The sequence below is a fragment of the Lactuca sativa genome, chromosome 3, assembly GCF_002870075.4.
Source record: "Lactuca sativa cultivar Salinas chromosome 3, Lsat_Salinas_v11, whole genome shotgun sequence".
In the NCBI taxonomy this organism is placed as follows: Eukaryota; Viridiplantae; Streptophyta; class Magnoliopsida; order Asterales; family Asteraceae; genus Lactuca; species Lactuca sativa.
The window spans coordinates 99,206,411-99,227,117 of record NC_056625.2 but is presented as its reverse complement, the minus strand read 5'-3'; the positions used below and the strand labels follow the sequence as shown (position 1 = coordinate 99,227,117).

The 20,707-nt window shown below is 43.0% G+C and overlaps 3 protein-coding genes across 4 annotated transcripts; all 3 read right to left on the bottom strand.

Moving 5' to 3' along the window:
• Positions 1-319: 319 nt before the first annotated feature.
• On the bottom strand, positions 320-4,840 carry LOC128132640 (serine/threonine-protein kinase/endoribonuclease IRE1a-like). 2 transcript variants are annotated; one of them, XM_052769339.1, is made up of 8 exons: positions 4,700-4,839; positions 3,866-4,023; positions 3,054-3,285; positions 1,695-2,968; positions 1,424-1,596; positions 1,096-1,342; positions 716-1,019; positions 320-612 (listed from the first exon to the last, which is right to left on the bottom strand). In XM_052769339.1, exons 2-8 carry the CDS (start codon positions 4,006-4,008, stop codon positions 475-477), a joined length of 2,511 nt encoding a protein of 836 aa, XP_052625299.1. In that variant the 5' UTR covers positions 4,009-4,023; positions 4,700-4,839; the 3' UTR covers positions 320-474. The 2 variants fall into 2 exon arrangements, with proteins under 2 accessions (XP_052625299.1, XP_052625300.1); XM_052769340.1 differs by lacking the exon at positions 3,866-4,023 and having other exon boundaries at positions 4,700-4,840.
• Positions 4,542-5,255, bottom strand: LOC128132641 (uncharacterized). The gene has a single exon (XM_052769341.1). The coding sequence runs from the start codon at positions 5,118-5,120 to the stop codon at positions 4,653-4,655; it is 468 nt and encodes a 155-aa protein (XP_052625301.1). The 5' UTR covers positions 5,121-5,255; the 3' UTR covers positions 4,542-4,652.
• Positions 5,256-19,649: 14,394 nt separating this feature from the next.
• Positions 19,650-20,351, bottom strand: LOC128132639 (uncharacterized). Its single transcript, XM_052769338.1, has one exon. The coding sequence runs from the start codon at positions 20,226-20,228 to the stop codon at positions 19,761-19,763; it is 468 nt and encodes a 155-aa protein (XP_052625298.1). The 5' UTR covers positions 20,229-20,351; the 3' UTR covers positions 19,650-19,760.
• Positions 20,352-20,707: the final 356 nt, after the last annotated feature.

Below are 20,707 nucleotides of genomic sequence, written 5' to 3'. Positions count from 1 at the left end.
AAACTCGTAAATAAAATACTAATATATGGATAATTTCGTTACAGTTATAAAATTGAAAATTTGATCCGAAAATAAGTAAAATATAGTCAACCAAATAGTTAAAATTGATTATTACTACGATGAAATAACAATTACAAAAATATACCTCCACATATTCCCTTAAACAATTTCATCTTTGTTATAGTTTTTTAGATCAAGATATTTCAAAATGATAAACATACTTTTTCTGTGAAAACATTGTATTTGATAACATCAGGTCATATGGTATTATTAAGAAATTAAACAACTAATATTGTAAAATATTGAAAGAAAAAGAGCATTTCCATACAATAAAGATTCATATATATTAATATTGATGTATATCATACATTACTATATATTACATATATCATATTTACATAAACAACCACTATGAAATAGATTTATACATAAATATAAACAACTTAAAAGAGTTGCCACAAACACAATACATAATTAATGCTCCAAGTACTTATAGAACCATTCTTCATCCTTACAATAATGGTACATAACATTGTACACCTCCATCAACAGCTTCGGGAACCGACTCCCAAAATAATCATTAAACCCCTCCGGTACACCTCCCAACAATTCCTGTGTCCAATAATCATCAAAACAATCATTAACACAGTACAACCTGTCCTGTCCTGTCAATAAAAAAAAAGTGATAACGTTCTGTATGTTGAGAAAATCGAACCTGAATTTCTTTGGGTAATTCGCGGTAATGATTTAATTTATTTCGAATGACGCGAAGCAAGTCACGCACACCGTTGTATTTATACCGCCTATACCGACCAATGTTATTGATGAATTCCGGTTCCATCTTTTCATCCCATTTTCCACCCAAAGCCACCGAACCTTTACTTTCCAATTCCCTAAGAAGAACGGAATCACATTCCCGGTCTTCCAATTCCACCCGATCACTAGTATCCCTTAGAAACGACATTCTCACCTCGGAATCCCAAAACAAAGGATGATGCAACACATCCACAGCCCTTGGCCTACAATGCAAATTCTTTATTAATTTAAAACGTCAGAGGAAGTAGGAGGACTGAAATTGTAATTTTATAACTTTACCTGAGTTCAGGGTTAGGGTTTAGTAATCTAGAGAAGAGGTCAAAAGCTTCCGGAATATGTCGAACTAAAAAAAGGTTGACTCGGTTTTTGACCACATTCACATCACGTTCAAGATGATCACCAAATGGGTGTCTGCCACATGTCATGCAGAAAAACAGGACACAACCTAAACTGAACAAATCTATCGCACGTGTTTGGCGTCCATGAAGAAGTTGTTCGGGTGCTTGCCACCCTGAACTTCCGGAACCTGACGAAAATAACCCGTAACAATTTACAACGTGTCAAAAACAGCCCGGTTTTTGTAATTAAGTTGGTTTTATCTTCTTACCAGTAGCATGGAGTCCTAATGACAACATGTCGCCAACGAGGCGTCTGCTAATTCCCATGTCAGAAAGCTTCCCACATATTGATTTTTCTTTGACTATTAACACATTGTGTGGCTTTAAATCCCGATGAATGATCCCTAATTCATGCAAATGAACAAGCCCAGATACTATATCCCTATAATAATAATAAACATCAAAGTAAAGATATAAATAAAGTAACACATGTAAATAAAGTACAATGTTGTTGTTATAAATGGTTGGATGTACATGTACCTCATCAATTTTAACAAAATAGGCGAAGGGTATCCATTTGGTTTCCATAAATGAACATCATGCATGATGATGTCACGATTGATTGAATCTAATTCTAAACCCCCTTTCTTCATTTGAATTAAATCATAAAGGCTACAAGCACAACGCTCCAAAGAAAGATAAACAAAATCATGATCATATTCCACTCCATACCACCTAACAATATTTGGATGTTGATCAGAAGCAATAAGATTTTGAATTTCTTTAAATGCAACATCATGGTGGGCCCTCACGAGGCGTTTCACAGCAACCTTACGACCTTCGTATACCCCTTCAAGAACAACTGTTCCATTACTACCCTTTGCAATTTCTTTATTTGACACAAATAGTTTGCCTATAGAACGCCCTTCTGTGTCACATTCGATTAAATGATTAAAATTTAGCACTGGATTTCTTTCACTATCAACATTTCCATCTTCATTGGCATAAATCCTTCCTTGTTTCCTATGCCTCTTCCTTCTAGAAGAAGAGGAAGGTTTTTGTTTCAACATTGCAGCCATTATGGTATGATGGCGATACATAAGACCACCAATGGCAATAATCAGAATGAAAATTACAACAAACGCCATTCGCCCTTCGGAAAGAAAGTTGACTTTTTTCACATCTTGTTGACTAGGGATTTCGGGGTTTTGGGTGTCAAGGTTATTGTTTGAATTGGGTAGTAAAGGTTTATTTTGAGGGAGTAGAAGGATTGGAACTTTTTTTTCTGCTTGTTTTCCATGGATTTTATAAGAACCAAGCTTATGAGATGTACGTAGCCTATGGACAACAGCTTTTGACTGACATGACAAGGGCATGTTGAAGTCAAAGTCAAAGTCAAAGTCAACACTGGATTTTGAGCGAAGATTATTTGGGAGAGGTAAAGACGGACGAATGATTTTATTTGGAGGTTCTTGACAAAGTAAAGCAACATCAATGTCTGCTACAGTCACATTCCATAGAACTTTGTCAGAATTTGCAGCAAATGATGTGAGTAAGTAATCTGTTCTTGTGAAGGAGAATTGTTTATCAGGTTTTTCATTGACCATAGTTGACTTCTCATTTTTCATGGTGGTTTTTTGGAAGATGAAATTTGAGTGTTCATTGGTTGATGAGCTGTGATGAACACGTATTAACCTTCCAGTGTTAGCATCAACTACAAATGCAGTAGTTTTTTTGGATCCAAGAATAACTCCTCCATCCTCTGATACGTGTGGCATGATTCTGATGAATTCCTCCATGGTCATATCCATACTCTGTAAGTTACAAATAGGTAGTTGAAATTGAATAATAAAGTACATTGTTGATATTGGTAGCAAGAGTAAAGTTTCAGAAATTTACCACTTTGCCAAGATCTGTGTGTGCATACAGCTTCCAATCATCCCCACAGTCTACATAATAACTGCCTTCAGGCACAGGTGCACTTTCCTTATCATCATCATGGCTGGTAGAAGCCTGGTATGAAGAGTAGATTGGAGATCCTGATGCAAATGACCAAATTATCCTCCCAGAATCACGATACACCAAATTGATTGTACCATCCAATGCAGCAACAAGGGCAGTGTCATGATTACTGTTTGGAGAGAGAGGTATGTAAGTGCATGAAAGAGAATTACTTCAAATGATACTACAAAAAAAGTACCCTAATATCATAAATTTGCAAAATTATGTTGAGTGCAGCACTCTGCTTATGTAAGATCATGTTTATCTTGGTTAATTGTGGTAAAATCCTGAACCTTAATTAAAAAAGCCTTTGCACTTGTTAGAATGAAGAGCAAACCCTGTGTAGAGTATGTGAGAGTAAGCAATTATAACATTCATAGTTACAAGTTTATTGCAAAGGAACCATTGTGAATTGCATAGAATTGCCCATTCCAACAAATAAGGGGAAATTGGAGTTATAATAAGTAATATGGGACCAAAATCGAGCCAAGCTGAAGTTGAGAACAAAATTCATGGTAATACTTCAGTTCAACCGAAAGAGCAAAATTTACAGAACCCAAACTACATGGCAGCAGCATGGATCGATATACAGATCTTCACCTTGATAAAGAGGGAAAACAGAATGGCAGCAGGCAGCCATGTGTACATGCATGAGAAGAAACTGTTCATCAACAACCTCAAATTAACGAGTAAAAAAGGAGAAAACTTACTCCGGAAAAGATAACAGAGACCGCCTAGCCGGTGCTTGATTGACTTTCGAGATTTCCAAGTTTTGAACGCTGTCAATCGATCCAAACAACAGCAAAAAGAGCAAGAAATCGGCAAATAAATAGCGGATCAAGGCGTAATTCATCGATTGCGATTGATTCTGATAGCAAACAGGGTTGGATTGATTGTGAATTGAACTCAATTTGCTACCAAATCATAATGATTTAGGGTAAAAATTCAACTTCGTAAGACGACTATGAAGGATATGCAGGGAACGAAGGATTGCCGGAGGAATATTCGAAGTTATATGATATAACAAGAAAAAAAATAAGTTTAATGATGTTTTTTGACCATTTGGAAAAGATTTTTACCCATCTAAGTCATTTCATTTTCCTATTAAGCATTTACTAATTGTACAATCAACCAACTAATTAAATCTATCATATCCATTTCAACAAAACCTAAGCAACAGAGATACTGGTTTTCTGTTAAACCATCACATTTGCAGATGTTTCAACATACAAAAATTTCACAAGAATTTAAACTTCGATTGCAATAATCACTTTTCCACAAGTTAAAACAAAAGACTATACAAAGATTGCAAGATATATGAAATCACAGGCTTCAAGTTTCACCTTTCAACACAGGAAAACCTTTAAACAACTTCAAACACGAAGATTTTATGCAGTTTTTCAAAGCAATTTTCAAATACTCAAATCCAGATATCATCTCAAGTACACCAGTCTACAAAAATCTAACATTCATTAATCAAGATTTCAAGATTCATCATCAATCCAACTCCTTTTCAACCTTAATCCCCATAGATTTAGCTGTACCTATAATTGATTTTGAAATCGCCTCCAAGGACATGTACTGACAATACGGATCTGCTTGCTTCACCTTTGCGATTTCATAGATGTGTTTTAGGGTTAGGGTTGATGCAACAACATGACCTGCACGTCCACTCCCGGAGTCAATTCCAGCGGCTTTTTTTAGAAACCAGGTGACTGAAGGAGAACGAACGCTCAATTCAAAAGTATTGTCTTTGAAAACAGTCACAGTAGCAGCGATTGGAGCTTCCGATTTGTATTTCTGTGTGCGAGCGTTGAAGTCCTTGCAGAACGCCATTAGGTTAACTTTGTACTGACCTACAGCCGGACCTACCGGTGGTCCAGGTCTTGCTCCGCCGGCTGGGATGGTGAGACGGACTGTCGCCGCCACTGGCCGACGCGTTAGAATTTCCTTCAGGGACGCCATTTAACTACAACCCGAACAAGAACATAAAAATTGGAACAGTAAAACGAAAAAACCTAAACGCTAAACTACGAGATGAAGAAATTAAAAGAGAAGGATAACAGAATGAGAATGATGTATGTGCTTGTTGTGGAGTGTGAATGAGTGAAAAAACGGCTTCTATACCCTTTCCTTATTGGTCCTCTTTCCTTCCAAGGCCTAAATCCATACAAAGTCCAAAAAGGCATCCAAGCCCCACTATAAGGCCTCTAAGGCCATATATTGCCCAAGAACCCCCAACATGGCCTGAAGCCCAAAAATGACCTACTACAATCAGGTGGGCCCGAGGCCCAACTTAAACAAGTCCAAAGCCCAAAACTAATCGAGCCTAAAAATCATCTAAGCCAACAAACTATGTACGTGCCACGTATACGGCTCGGACGCCCAGCGTATGCTGATGACCATCTGGAGTCAGGATACTGACCCAGTACATGCAGCATACCCTAGATTATGCTTAACGTATTGGCCAGTTAGCCCAAACTCATTCCCATGTCTTAATCCATTCAACCTTTACTTCTAAAACTTAGATCAAAGCTCAAAATATCGTCTTAAGCCATAGAGTTGAAAACTTTATGCTTTTTCATGCATTTATGGGGCTCAAACCATGAATTTAACCCATTAACTCACTTGGATGGTTACTAACACTTGCATGGTTGAGTCTTAACCACCAAGATCCAACTTTTATGTCTCAAAACACTTCCAAGAGTCCAAAAGGACAACCCAAATGGCCTGGAGTTTCTCATACTCCAAGAAACCAAGCTATGGGGCCAAAAGGTGCCATATTCTTCCCTAAACCTAGATCTAAGCTTGTAATGATCAAGGTTCAAACTTTATACCTTCAGTAGGCTAGAAATGATGCACAACCTATGGATCTAAAAGCTCCTTCTTCTCCTTTACTTCTTTCCAAACCTCCTTCTTCTTCAAAACCTCCAAAGAACACCAAAATACTCAAGGTAAGCTCAAAGATGCACTCAAGAAGGCTAGGGTTCGATATTGACACTAAAATGGAAGTGGAGGCTGAGAGGGTAAAGGACTTGAGGGACTTAAGGTCTTTAAATAGGGTGCAAACACTAAAAAATAGGGTTTGCCCCTAGCTTGATTACGCCCAACGTACGTCGAGGATCCCCCGATGATGCGCATGCAAGGAGTACGTTGTGCGTACCTAGTGTACGTCCAACATACTTACGAGTCCCCCACCACCTTTTTACTTGAATTTAAATAGAATAAATCATTAACTCGTATCTGGTGACTTTGGTGCGATAAAAATTATAGGGACTAAAACTATAATTAATGCAAATTAACACTACATGGACCACAATAACAATTGTTGAAATTGAAAACTATAGGGGCCAAAAATATAGATAATGCAAATTAAAAACTATGGGACCAACACTATAATTATCTTAAATTTAAAACTATAAGGACCAAAATTGTTATTAATAGAAAATATAAGAACCAAAACCGTAATTATGCAAATTAAAAAATATGGGTACAAAAACTTTAATTAATAGAAATTATAAATTACAGGGAGCAAACTTGTAATTATTAAAATTAAAAATTATAGGGACCAAAACTATAACTAAACAATTTCCTAGTACTTAAAAAGATAGTAGGATAAATGTAGTTCAATTTTTTCATATATGCAAATGTAGTTAATAAACAATACATGTACTTCATTGTTTTAGGAATTACAAATCATATGATTATGTTGGAACAAGTTCATTACTCCAGTGCCACTCGTTTTTCTACACTAGTGTCATTCCTATCCTATAGGATCAACCTTCTTCATTACCCTTAATTTGGTGATTCTCTTAGAGTTTTTCATTTGCCTCTTCACATTGCTTCAACTTCCAGGCTACTACATGTGTTTCTTCAATCGTGAGAGATTCCTCCACCTCTTGGGGTGCCTTGTTTTCTTTGACTATTGGACATTTTTGTGGCATGTTTGTCTACATAGGATGCATTTTGTAGTTGTCCCCACTTTATAACAATATGTATCCCTCTAACTTTGTAAGGTCTCTCTTTTTGTTGATGATTGGTCTTCCTGTTATTCTTTTATGTTTTGGGGAAAACACTATTACAACATGTCACTGCCATTAATGGGATTGATTATGTACTAATAGTAGCTTTCGAACATTTTTGTTGTTAACCATTCTACAACATATTGCTTTACATTCCTATTTACATAGGAAATTGCAACAGTAACATGCATATACGGTATACCAGTGAAATGTCATACTTTACAAGCACACATGTTTGCATTCAAATGATCACCAAAACCTTGATGCAGAAGTCTTACTTAAATGTCGATGCATCCCACTTGGAATTACTCCCTGATACCACTGATGCGGCTTAATTTTTTCAATCCTCCTTCTAACTGAGGGACATATAGCTAAGTTCCAATTTTCTTCCCTTCGTTTTCTAATGATACATCCTATCCATCACAAATATTGTTATTTCCGCCAAGATTGCTAGAATAGGTTTCTTCATAGCAATCACAAGTGTTGCATTGAAAGATTTTGAATTGTCGTTCTTAACAATATTGTAACACCCATCTTCTTCAAAATAAGCCATACACCATGTTTTAGGTTGCCTTTCCATCAAATGCTCATATGCAGTTGTGTTTATCAACCTAATTTGATTCACTGTAGTTTCAAATATTGATGTATTTAAGGCCTTTACAACTATCTACCAAAGCTTCCTATATTCAACATTTGCGGACGTTTTCTTAAAGCTGGCATAGATGTGCCTAACATATTGTTTATTCTCACTTTATGCATCCTTGAATCCAACAATCATTTACACCTCTTAGACATATATGTATCTTTGAAATACAACATGTAGAATTAGGCATAATATCTACATCTACATTCACAATAGAACCTAGATTAGACTTTAAAATCTAACCATAACTTCATAATTTTTCATAATGTGGATGTACCTTCGATCTCATTTAAAACATGTTTCTTTGCATTCTACCCTACAAAACACTAATCTTTATGTTGAATCTCTTCATAACTTCATGTGCCATTTTTCCATAACTTATTTTAAGGGTTTTCCAAAATGTGATTAACAAATTGCTTTCCCACCCATGAATATGTGACAAATGACCTAAAGATAAAGGTTCTAGTATAATTATGTTCTACAATTAATGAATTAGTACAAAATTTTCTTTACTAATCCAACTTACACGTAATGTAGAAGGACATGAAACCTATTCTGTAGCACTTGGTTTCCGGTATGTGAATTTTATTTGAGCATTGCCCTAATTTAGCCTTAGACTCGGCGAGTCATAGGGTCCGACTCGCCGAGTAGGGACGGGACTCAGGACGCGATTTAAGTAGGCGACTCGACGAGTCCATATCCTGGACTCGGCGAGTCACCGCTGCGGGATGAAACCCTAAGTTTCAAGGGTTTGCACCCTATTTAAACTCTCATTCCGCCCCAACTCGTCCCCATTCACCCCCAGAACTCCCCCTACATCGTTTTCCCTTGTTTTCTTGAGAGTTTGAGGTGCTCTTGGTGTGTTCTTGAAGGTTTTGAAGTGTAAGAGGAGTAGATCAAGAAGAGGAGAAGGAGATCAGCCATCCTTGTGTCATTTCAACAATTCCTTTGAGGTATAACCCGTTTTCCCCTTGATTCTATGCTTAAAACTTCATTTGGGTCCTTCTTGGTCAATTTCCCAAGTTTGCATGTTCATTATATGTTGTAATAAGGCGTTTGGCCTTTGGATCTATGTAAGATTGAGCTCCAGGAGCTCAAATCTGTTAGCTTTTTGGCCCCATAAGACTTGTTAGCCCTAGATCTACCATTTTGGGACATTTTGAGCCTTATAATCCATATTGGTGAATATCCACACGTAAAGTTGGAAACTTTACGTGTGATTCGTGTCCTAGAAGTCCAGATCTATGAATGGCATGGTCTGGAACCGAGCAAATCGGTATATTTAAGGAGTGCATGGCGACGACTCGGCGAGTCGCATAGGTGACTCGGCGAGTCTGGTCGCGAGTCACCGAATTGGTCCCTTCTTCATGTGTCGAGTTGAGCCTTGAGTCACAGGGGGTGACTCGGTGAGTTGGGAGCTGAACTCACCCATGTTAGGACTCGGCGAGTCAATGCCCTGACTCGGCGAGTCCAAGGCAATCTTCATAGTTCAAGAACAGACTCGGCGAGTTGTTCATACAACTCGGCGAGTCTTAGCATAAAGTGTTCATCGGATGAAGATGAACTCGACGAGTTGTTCATACAACTCGGCGAGTAGGATGAAGGTGTTGAATGGCAGTTAGAAGGCGAACTCGTCGAGTCATAGCCCGACTCGACGAGTAGAACCAGGGACCCAGGACATTGGTTTGCTAGGGACTCGGCGAGTGGTGATCCACTCGGCGAGTCGGGTCAACTGAAAGTTGACTCCAGCTTTGGCTTAGAGTTAATCCAGGGGTAAAATGGTCATTTTACCTAAAGGACAGTTAGCAGTGTTTGATTGAGTATGTCGTGGAAATTGCAGCCGGAGGACTCCCGGAGCAGCAGCAGTCAGTTAGTTCCCGATCAGTTCAGCAGCTACTTTGAGGTGAGTCACCTTCCAGTAGCGGTGGGTCTAAGGCCACAATGCCGACCCACCAGTAGGAGTTGTATGATAGATGATTGTCTTTGTGATATCATCTAAGTTCGCTAGTACCGGATATGTTATATGCTAGCGTGATATGTTGTATGTGATAGTAGTCGAGTTCGGTCACTAGGACCGAAGGGTAGTCAGACACCCCAGATACGTCTGACAGTATGTGACGATATGTATGCATGCTGGCTTGTTATGTTATATGTGATCGTAGTAGTAGGGGTGAAATAGTCCCCGCGGATCGGTTGTTAGGACCGATGGGTAGTCAGCACCCCAGAATGGCTTGACACGGGTAAGACGGCACCCCAAAATGGCCGTATGGGTAGGTCAGCACCCCAGAATGGCTTGACACGGGTAGGTCGGCACCCCAGAATGGCCGTACCGGGTAGTCAGGCACCCCAGAATAGCCTGGCAGTATATATGTTATGTGTTTGTATGGTATGCGGTACGTTGGGGGAACTCACTAAGCTTTGTGCTTACGTTTACAGTTTTGTTTTCAGGTACCTCTGCATCGAAGGGGAAGGAGCCGACGCGGTAGCGGCACGTCATACACACACTCTTCGGTTTCCGCATTTATGAGACTTACTGGGATTGTACTCTGATATTTGATGGGATGTACGGTTTGGCTTTTGAGAACATGGTTGCAATGTGTTATGGTGTGAACAAACAATATTTCTTTTATTTAGACAATGTTTTATTTATTAATGTTTTCTAAAGTAATATAAAAAAAAAAAAAAAAAAAAAAAAATTTGGGTCGTTACAAGTTGGTATCAGAGCCCTGGTTTGAGGGATTCGGACACGCCTTCGGGAGTGTTTGGACTCAAACCGAGGGATTGAAAGATTTTTCCAAAAGAAATTATTCTTTAAAACCCGGAAAAGAGTCACGAGAAAGAGTAAAGTGTGTGACGTGCGCGACCGGCCGAGCTCAAGTAAGTATTCCCCATAGTACCCATACAAGTTTATGTTATGTTTATCAGCTTTATGAATATTGCATGCTAGAATAGCTAAGGATCTAGGAGTGATGCCTTATGTGCCTGTTTATTTGTTCCAGCTTATTGAATATTGCATGTTAGAATTGAGTAGACAGCAGTAGGGTAGCCTGTTTAGGTTATGCCTGATAGTATGAGCTTAGCATCCTATGTTAAGTGTCGTTTCTTGTTCTAAGAACAGTTTTGGCTTGAGTCTGTTTTTCCTTATCCGAATGCTGCTTGCTTCGTGCTTGGTGGGATTCTGAGTAATGGGAGTGAGCCACTAGGTAAACACGTCACACCACATGTAATCAGGGTTGAATAATCCCAAAGTGTTGGAACTGGCCCTATCGCGCAGCTCTTGTTTGAGTCCAACCGTTGTAGGGACGGATCTTTTACTTGAAGGATTATCTAATCCTCATTACATGTGATGGTGTTTAGGTGGTGGCTAACTGGCATTATGAGGAGACCTACAGCAGCTGAGGACCAGTTGTGTTGAACTTGAGTTCTCCCTAGGGCAAGCCTAGGGTGAGAATATCGGAGAGTAGCAGTAGTAGAGGGGAGTTGGTGGAGTCGAGGAATTCCTCGGAGCAGGTACGGATAGATGTGGAAGGTAGTATGGGCCCGTACTACTGAAAGCAGAGGATCCGTACCCGAGCCGAGGAAGGCCAAGACGAGACCAAGGAACTTGTAAGTAGTTGAGATCCCTCAGAAAGTAGCAGTACCACTAATGATTATTATTGATGTTTTGCAGAATGGTGGTACTTCGACCGAGACCGACATATGGCGGGTCAGGAGAGGGGTCAGGTTCGGGATCTGGCACCGAGCCGATTGAGGAGAGGCTACGTGAGTTCATCACATCGGAGATCACTAGGGGCATCCTTGAGTCGACCCCCATCATCTTTGGGTCGATCAAGGAAGGGATCGTGGAGATGATGGAGGATCGCCTACGGGCATTCAGGAGCGACTTGGCCTCTAGCCAGTCAGGATCTCGCACACTGTCCTTCAAGGACTTCAGGAGCAGTGGTGCGCCGGATTTCCATGGGGTGAAGGACCCCATTGTCGCCAGGCGGTGGATTGCGGATATCGAGTCCGCCCAGTTGATCAGCTTCTGCCCCGAGGGGTCGAAGGTGAGGTACGCAGCAGGGTGTTTACGGGACCGGGCCCGAGATTGGTGGGAGTCAGTGGGTGACTCGATGGGAGCCACGGCTGTCGAGGCAGTGACCTGGTCGGACTTTGTGGCTAGGTTCAGGGCAGAGTTTGCGCCAGCGGTCGAGCTTCAGCAGCTGGCCAGGGAGTTCTTAGACATGAGGCAGACGACAGAGACCGTGGCGGAGATCACCGCCAAGTTTCGGGAGAGGGCTTTATTGGTGCCCCAGTATGCAGGTGACGAGGATATGAGGAGGACTCGTTACCACGATATGCTACGAGCTGACATTCGGGAGCATGTTAGCTTTTCGGCTTGCCCTACCCTGGACTCCATGATTGCCAGGGCTAGGGAGAGAGAGATAGATTTGGAGCACATCCGGAAACGGAAACTTGAGGATGGTCAGGCATCAGGGGCTTCGGGGAAGAAGCCCAAGGGATCAGATGGGAGGCCGAAAGGCCAGTCGGGACCGAGCCGCTGCAGGAGGTGCGGCAGGCCGCACGAGGGGGCGTGCAGGATGGGATCGTCAGGCTGCTACAAGTGCGGCAAGTTTGGGCATATCAGCAGGGATTGCACTGCTCCTGCGACCGTTATTCAGACATCGGAGTTGCTGTGTTTCCACTGCAACCAGAGGGGCCACAAGAAGGCCAATTGCCCCATGTTGACAGCTTCAGCGCCAGTGAAGGCGCCAGCTCCAGCGACCCTGCGGATCACGGATGGCCGTCAGGGCAAGGCAGAGGCTCCAGTAGTGAGGAGTCGGGCATTTCAGTTGACTGCCGAGGAGGCACGCGCCGCGCCCGATGTGGTGACGGGTATGATTCCTTCCTTCTATCTTTTATTTTTCGTTGTTATGATATTGATATGTGCTCTGTGTGTATACATGTGTATTAGGATCGTTCCATGTGAACGGCATTCCGGTTCAGGTATTGTTCGACTCGGGTGCATCCCGATCGTTCGTTTCTCTTGCTCTTAGCAAGAGATTTCATGAGACTTCAGGCGAGTTAGATTGCCCGTTAGAGGTAGAGATTGCCGATGATCGATCGGTGCGAGCATCGACGGTGTTTCGAGATTGTGTCCTGCGACTGTTTGAGGAGTGTTACCTGGTAGACTTGGTTCCCATTCCATTGCGTGGGAACAAGGTGATTATTGGTATGGATTGGTTGAGCCCTAATGGGGCAGTGATAGATTGCGCACAGCAGCTAGTGCGAGTCAAGACCCCAAGCGGGGGAGAGTTAGTGATTCATGGAGAGCGGCCGCAGTGTGGACCCACTGTATGTTCAGCAGCGAGGGCTAGGCGCTACCTTCAGCAGGGATGCGCGGGTTATGTCGTGTACGTGATGGACACCCGGGAGGCGGGTAAGGCGACCGTGAGCGAGGTCCCGGTGGTTCGAGATTTTGCTGATGTTTTTCCGGAGGAACTACCTGGGATACCTCCGGAGCGACAGGTGGAGTTCAGGATTGACCTCGTTCCCGGTGCGGCTCCGATAGCCAAAGCACCGTATCGGTTGGCTCCTCCCGAGATGCAGGAGTTGTCTACGCAGCTGCAGGAGCTGCTGGACAAGGGATTTATTCGGCCGAGCAGTTCGCCCTGGGGAGCCCCGATTCTGTTTGTGAAAAAGAAGGATGGGTCGCATCGGATGTGTATAGATTATCGGGAGCTGAACAAGGTAACGGTGAAGAACCGTTACCCGCTTCCGAGGATTGATGACCTCTTTGACCAGCTTCAGGGCGCATCTTGGTTTTCCAAGATTGATTTGCGTTCGGGTTATCATCAGATGAGGGTCAGGGAGGAGGATATGCAGAAGACCGCGTTTCGGACGCGCTATGGCCATTATGAGTTTGTGGTGATGCCGTTTGGGCTCACCAATGCTCCTGCCGCGTTCATGGACCTCATGAACCGTGTATGCAGACCGATGCTGGATCGGTCTGTGATAGTCTTTATCGATGATATCTTGGTTTATTCCAAGACCCGGGAGGATCATGAGGAGCATTTGAGAGAGGTGTTAGAGACCCTGAGGAGGGAGAGCTTGTATGCCAAGTTCTCCAAGTGTGAGTTTTGGTTGCGCGAGGTGCAATTTCTGGGGCACCTCGTCAACCAGAACGGGATTCTGGTCGATCCGGCCAAGGTCGAGGCCGTGATGAGATGGGAGGTTCCGAAGTCCCCATCTGAGATTCGGAGCTTCCTAGGATTGGCAGGCTACTATCGGAGATTTATCCAGGATTTCTCCAAGATAGCCGTGCCCCTGACACGGCTGACGAAGAAAGCCGTGGTCTTTCGGTGGGGACCCGAGCAGCAGGCTGCATTTGAGACGCTGAGACAGAGATTGTGTGAGGCGCCGATCTTAGCCCTGCCAGAGGGCGTAGAGGATTTCGTGGTTTATTGCGATGCGTCCATTTCTGGGTTGGGCGCGGTGCTGATGCAAAGGGGGCATGTCATTGCTTACGCTTCGAGGCAGCTCAAGCCTCACGAGGCGAACTACCCGACACACGATTTGGAGTTGGGGGCGGTGGTATTTGCCCTCAAGATTTGGCGACATTACCTCTATGGGGTTCGGTGTACCATCTACACGGACCACAAGAGCTTGAGGTACCTCATGGACCAGCCGAATCTGAACATGAGGCAGCGTCGGTGGTTGGATGTGGTGAAGGATTATGATTGCGAGATCCTTTACCACCCGGGAAAGGCCAATGTGGTGGCCGATGCGCTTAGCCGCAAGACGGCACCGATCAGGGACGCCTGTTTGAGGATGACTGTGGTGACTCCCCTGTTGGAGCAGATTCGGGAAGCTCAACAGGAGGCTATCAAGGAGGAGCATCGGAAGAGCGAGCGCGTAGTAGGTCAGGTTTCCTCCTTCGATTATGATAGCCGAGGGTTATTGACACTACACCATAGGGTGTGGGTGCCGTATCACGGGGGCGTGCGCCAGATTTTGATGGAGGAGGCGCACAAGTCCCGATTCTCTATTCATCCCGGGGCGACGAAGATGTATAGGGATCTTCGTCTAGACTATTGGTGGCCCTGCATGAAGCGAGATGTGGCATGGTACGTCGAGCGGTGCTTGACCTGCAGGAAGGTCAAGGCCGAACATCAGAGGCCGCATGGCAAGATGCAGCCGTTGGACATTCCACTGTGGAAGTGGGAAGATATCACGATGGATTTTATCACAAAGCTTCCCAGGACCGCACGTGGAGTGGATTCGATTTGGGTCATCGTGGATAGATTGACCAAGAGTGCTCACTTTATTCCGATTCCGGAGAGCATATCGGCCGAGAAATTGGCCGACATCTATATCAGGGAGATTGTGGCACGGCATGGGGTGCCAGTATCGGTGATCTCGGACAGGGATGTGCGTTTTACTTCCAGGTTTTGGAAGAGATTCCATGACGAGTTGGGCACTCGTCTGCATTTCAGCACCGCCTTTCACCCGCAGACAGATGGACAGAGTGAGCGGACCATCCAGACTTTGGAGGACATGTTGCGGGCGTGTGTTCTGGATTTCGGTGGTAGCTGGGATACCTATCTTCCTTTGGCTGAGTTCTCCTACAACAACAGCTATCACGCGAGTATCGACCGCCCTCCCTTCGAGATGTTGTACGGACGGAGGTGTAGGACCCCGATATGCTGGGGTGAGGTTGGCCAGAGAGTTATGGGAAGCACCGAAGTGGTGCTCAAGACGACTGAGAGGATACAGCAGGTCCGGAGCAGGCTTCAGACTGCTCAGAGTCGACAGAAAAGTTATGCCGACAAGCGTCGATCCGATTTAGAGTTCCAGGTAGGGGATATGATCCTCCTGAAGGTGTCGCCGTGGAAAGGCGTCATCCGATTCAGGAAGCGGGGCAAGTTGGGCCCGCGATTCATCGGACCGTTCAGGGTCTTAGCCCGGGTGGGCAAGGTAGCATATAGGCTGGATCTGCCAGCCGAGCTTAGCCAGATCCACAGCACTTTCCATGTTTCGCAGTTGCGGAAGTGCCTAGTGGACGATTCTGCAGTAGTACCTTTGGAGGATATTCAGGTTGATGAGAGCCTGAACTACATCGAGCGCCCAGTCGCAATCCTCGACAGGAAGTCGAAGGATTTAAGGAACAAGAGGGTGGAGCTAGTGAAGGTGCAATGGCAGCACCGCAAGGGTTCAGAGTGGACTTGGGAGCCGGTAGACGAGATGATGGAGCACTACCCCGAGCTGTTTCAGGATCAGGCAGCAGACTTCGAGGACGAAGTCTAAAATAAGTGGGGGAGATTTGTAGCACTTGGTTTCCGGTATGTGAATTTTATTTGAGCATTGCCCTAATTTAGCCTTAGACTCGGCGAGTCATAGGGTCCGACTCGCCGAGTAGGGACGGGACTCAGGACGCGATTTAAGTAGGCGACTCGACGAGTCCATATCCTGGACTCGGCGAGTCACCGCTGCGGGATGAAACCCTAAGTTTCAAGGGTTTGCACCCTATTTAAACTCTCATTCCGCCCCAACTCGTCCCCATTCACCCCCAGAACTCCCCCTACATCGTTTTCCCTTGTTTTCTTGAGAGTTTGAGGTGCTCTTGGTGTATTCTTGAAGGTTTTGAAGTGTAAGAGGAGTAGATCAAGAAGAGGAGAAGGAGATCAGCCATCCTTGTGTCATTTCAACAATTCCTTTGAGGTATAACCCGTTTTCCCCTTGATTCTATGCTTAAAACTTCATTTGGGTCCTTCTTGGTCAATTTCCCAAGTTTGCATGTTCATTATATGTTGTAATAAGGCGTTTGGCCTTTGGATCTATGTAAGATTGAGCTCCAGGAGCTCAAATCTGTTAGCTTTTTGGCCCCATAAGACTTGTTAGCCCTAGATCTACCATTTTGGGACATTTTGAGCCTTATAATCCATATTGGTGAATATCCACACGTAAAGTTGGAAACTTTACGTGTGATTCGTGTCCTAGAAGTCCAGATCTATGAATGGCATGGTCTGGAACCGAGCAAATCGGTATATTTAAGGAGTGCATGGCGACGACTCGGCGAGTCGCATAGGTGACTCGGCGAGTCTGGTCGCGAGTCACCGAATTGGTCCCTTCTTCATGTGTCGAGTTGAGCCTTGAGTCACAGGGGGTGACTCGGTGAGTTGGGAGCTGAACTCACCCATGTTAGGACTCGGCGAGTCAATGCCCTGACTCGGCGAGTCCAAGGCAATCTTCATAGTTCAAGAACAGACTCGGCGAGTTGTTCATACAACTCGGCGAGTCTTAGCATAAAGTGTTCATCGGATGAAGATGAACTCGACGAGTTGTTCATACAACTCGGCGAGTAGGATGAAGGTGTTGAATGGCAGTTAGAAGGCGAACTCGTCGAGTCATAGCCCGACTCGACGAGTAGAACCAGGGACCCAGGACATTGGTTTGCTAGGGACTCGGCGAGTGGTGATCCACTCGGCGAGTCGGGTCAACTGAAAGTTGACTCCAGCTTTGGCTTAGAGTTAATCCAGGGGTAAAATGGTCATTTTACCTAAAGGACAGTTAGCAGTGTTTGATTGAGTATGTCGTGGAAATTGCAGCCGGAGGACTCCCGGAGCAGCAGCAGTCAGTTAGTTCCCGATCAGTTCAGCAGCTACTTTGAGGTGAGTCACCTTCCAGTAGCGGTGGGTCTAAGGCCACAATGCCGACCCACCAGTAGGAGTTGTATGATAGATGATTGTCTTTGTGATATCATCTAAGTTCGCTAGTACCGGATATGTTATATGCTAGCGTGATATGTTGTATGTGATAGTAGTCGAGTTCGGTCACTAGGACCGAAGGGTAGTCAGACACCCCAGATACGTCTGACAGTATGTGACGATATGTATGCATGCTGGCTTGTTATGTTATATGTGATCGTAGTAGTAGGGGTGAAATAGTCCCCGCGGATCGGTTGTTAGGACCGATGGGTAGTCAGCACCCCAGAATGGCTTGACACGGGTAAGACGGCACCCCAGAATGGCCGTATGGGTAGGTCAGCACCCCAGAATGGCTTGACACGGGTAGGTCGGCACCCCAGAATGGCCGTACCGGGTAGTCAGGCACCCCAGAATAGCCTGGCAGTATATATGTTATGTGTTTGTATGGTATGCGGTACGTTGGGGGAACTCACTAAGCTTTGTGCTTACGTTTACAGTTTTGTTTTCAGGTACCTCTGCATCGAAGGGGAAGGAGCCGGCGCGGTAGCGGCACGTCATACACACACTCTTCGGTTTCCGCATTTATGAGACTTACTGGGATTCTACTCTGATATTTGATGGGATGTACGGTTTGGCTTTTGAGAACATGGTTGCAATGTGTTATGGTGTGAACAAACAATGTTTATTTTATTTAGACAATGTTTTATTTATTAATGTTTTCTAAAGTAATATCAAAAAAAAAAAAAAAAAAAAAAAAAAAAAAAAAAAAAATTGGGTCGTTACATATTCCTTGTCATTTTTGCAACAGTTAACTAACAATCTACTTTTGTCATTTTTTCATACCATAGATTATACCCATTAGCAACAACATAATTGCTTAACAATAGTTAAGTTGCTTTATGTTAAATAATCTCATACCAACGATGGGTACCATATTATCCCATTTTCTGAACTAGATCAAAATAAAGATACACTAGGGGTGGGGTTTGGTGTAGTTGCCAACGTATTCTAGAACTTATAAGTAAACTGTATTTGGTCTTAAATAAAAACAATTGTTGCTCAAAAAGGGACCAACACACTATTCAATTCAAAAACATATCCTCTATGAACAACTAATAATGTATCAGACAAGAATGCGTCCACGTGATCATCAAAGTATTCACTTTCGATTCTTCTACCATTATACATAAGCATCCTTTAAAAATCAACAAAATCATCATCATTCGTCAATGCTCTCGACATATGTCTTAGTGATACTTGTCCAACATAGTAGTACACATCAACACACGTCATTAGTCAAAAATTTTATATATAAAATGTAGTCGTTGAAACCCATTCTTTTGAAATCAACATCCATCATAGAAGCTTTAATATGGTTAAAGTAGACTAGGAATTTTAGGTCGAAGTGCATTTGTAGCACACATGTACTTTGATTCATTTGTATCCACAAACCAGTCATTGTCGTTTTCCTTGAATGTTTGAAATCAACATCCATCATAGAAGCTTTAATATGGTTAAACTAGACAAGAGAGTCTTTGTCTTCTTCCATAGGAAGACTATACTCCGAACTAAAGAAAGCTCTAATTTTCACATAATCATGTGTAATGCTCTCTGAAGTGTCCATAGATCAGGGGTACATCTCTAATAGCCACATAGGAAAAAATGATATCAATGTAAAGATTTTATTTCTAAGGAAAACCGGCCAAAACAAATGCCAAATCAGCAACATCCTCCTCCAATTGTATTTTTTTTTTACCACTTCACCAAGTTATATGATATAACAAGAAAAAAAACAAGTTTAATGATGTTTTTTGACCATTTGGAAAAGATTTTTACCCATCTAAGTCATTTCATTTTCCTATTAAGCATTTACTAATTGTACAATCAACCAACTAATTAAATCTATCATATCCATTTCAACAAAACCTAAGCAACATAGATACTGGTTTTCTGTTAAACCATCACATTTGCAGATGTTTCAACATACAAAAATTTCACAAGAATTTAAACGTCGATTGCAATAATCACTTTTCCACAAGTTAAAACAAAAGACTATACAAAGATTGCAAGATATATGAAATCACAGGCTTCAAGTTTCACCTTTCAACACAGGAAAACCTTTAAACAACTTCAAACACGAAGATTTTATGCAGTTTTTCAAAGCAATTTTCAAATACTCAAATCCAGATATCATCTCAAGTACACCAGTCTACAAAAATCTAACATTCATTAATCAAGATTTCAAGATTCATCATCAATCCAACTCCTTTTCAACCTTAATCCCCATAGATTTAGCTGTACCTATAATTGATTTTGAAATCGCCTCCAAGGACATGTACTGACAATACGGATCTGCTTGCTTCACCTTTGCGATTTCATAGATGTGTTTTAGGGTTAGGGTTGATGCAACAACATGACCTGCACGTCCACTCCCGGAGTCAATTCCGGCGGCTTTTTTTAGAAACCAGGTGACTGAAGGAGAACGAACGCTCAATTCAAAAGTATTGTCTTTGAAAACAGTCACAGTAGCAGCGATTGGAGCTTCCGATTTGTATTTCTGTGTGCGAGCGTTGAAGTCCTTGCAGAACGCCATTAGGTTAACTTTGTACTGACCTACAGCCGGACCTACCGGTGGTCCAGGTCTTGCTCCGCCGGCTGGGATGGTGAGACGGACTGTCGCCGCCACTGGCCGACGCGTTAGAATTTCCTTCAGGGACGCCATTTAACTACAACCCGAACAAGAACATAAAAATTGGAACAGTAAAACGAAAAAACCTAAACGCTAAACTACGAGATGAAGAAATTAAAAGAGAAGGATAACAGAATGATGTATGTGCTTGTTGTGGAGTGTGAATGAGTCGAAAAGTCTGATTTTTAATAGCATAGCGATTGAATTAGGGATTTGCATCTAAACATATGGTTCCAGGTGGAAGAATAAATAAAATTATTCAGACAATTAGAGTGTATACAGATCTTGTGCCAATTCTTGTATAGAGAGAGATAGCTTGAATAATACCTTGAAATGATCAACAATGGAGAAGGAGATTTGCTTGAGCGAAGACGAAGATCGCCGCCGTATCGAGGAGTGTCGACTGTCGACTGAGTTCTATTTTCGGCTTTTGGTAGTTTGGGCCGAGCGCCTCCATAAGTGTTTAATCGGGGTTTTTTTTTTCTTCTTCTTCTTCTTTAGGTCCATTGGAA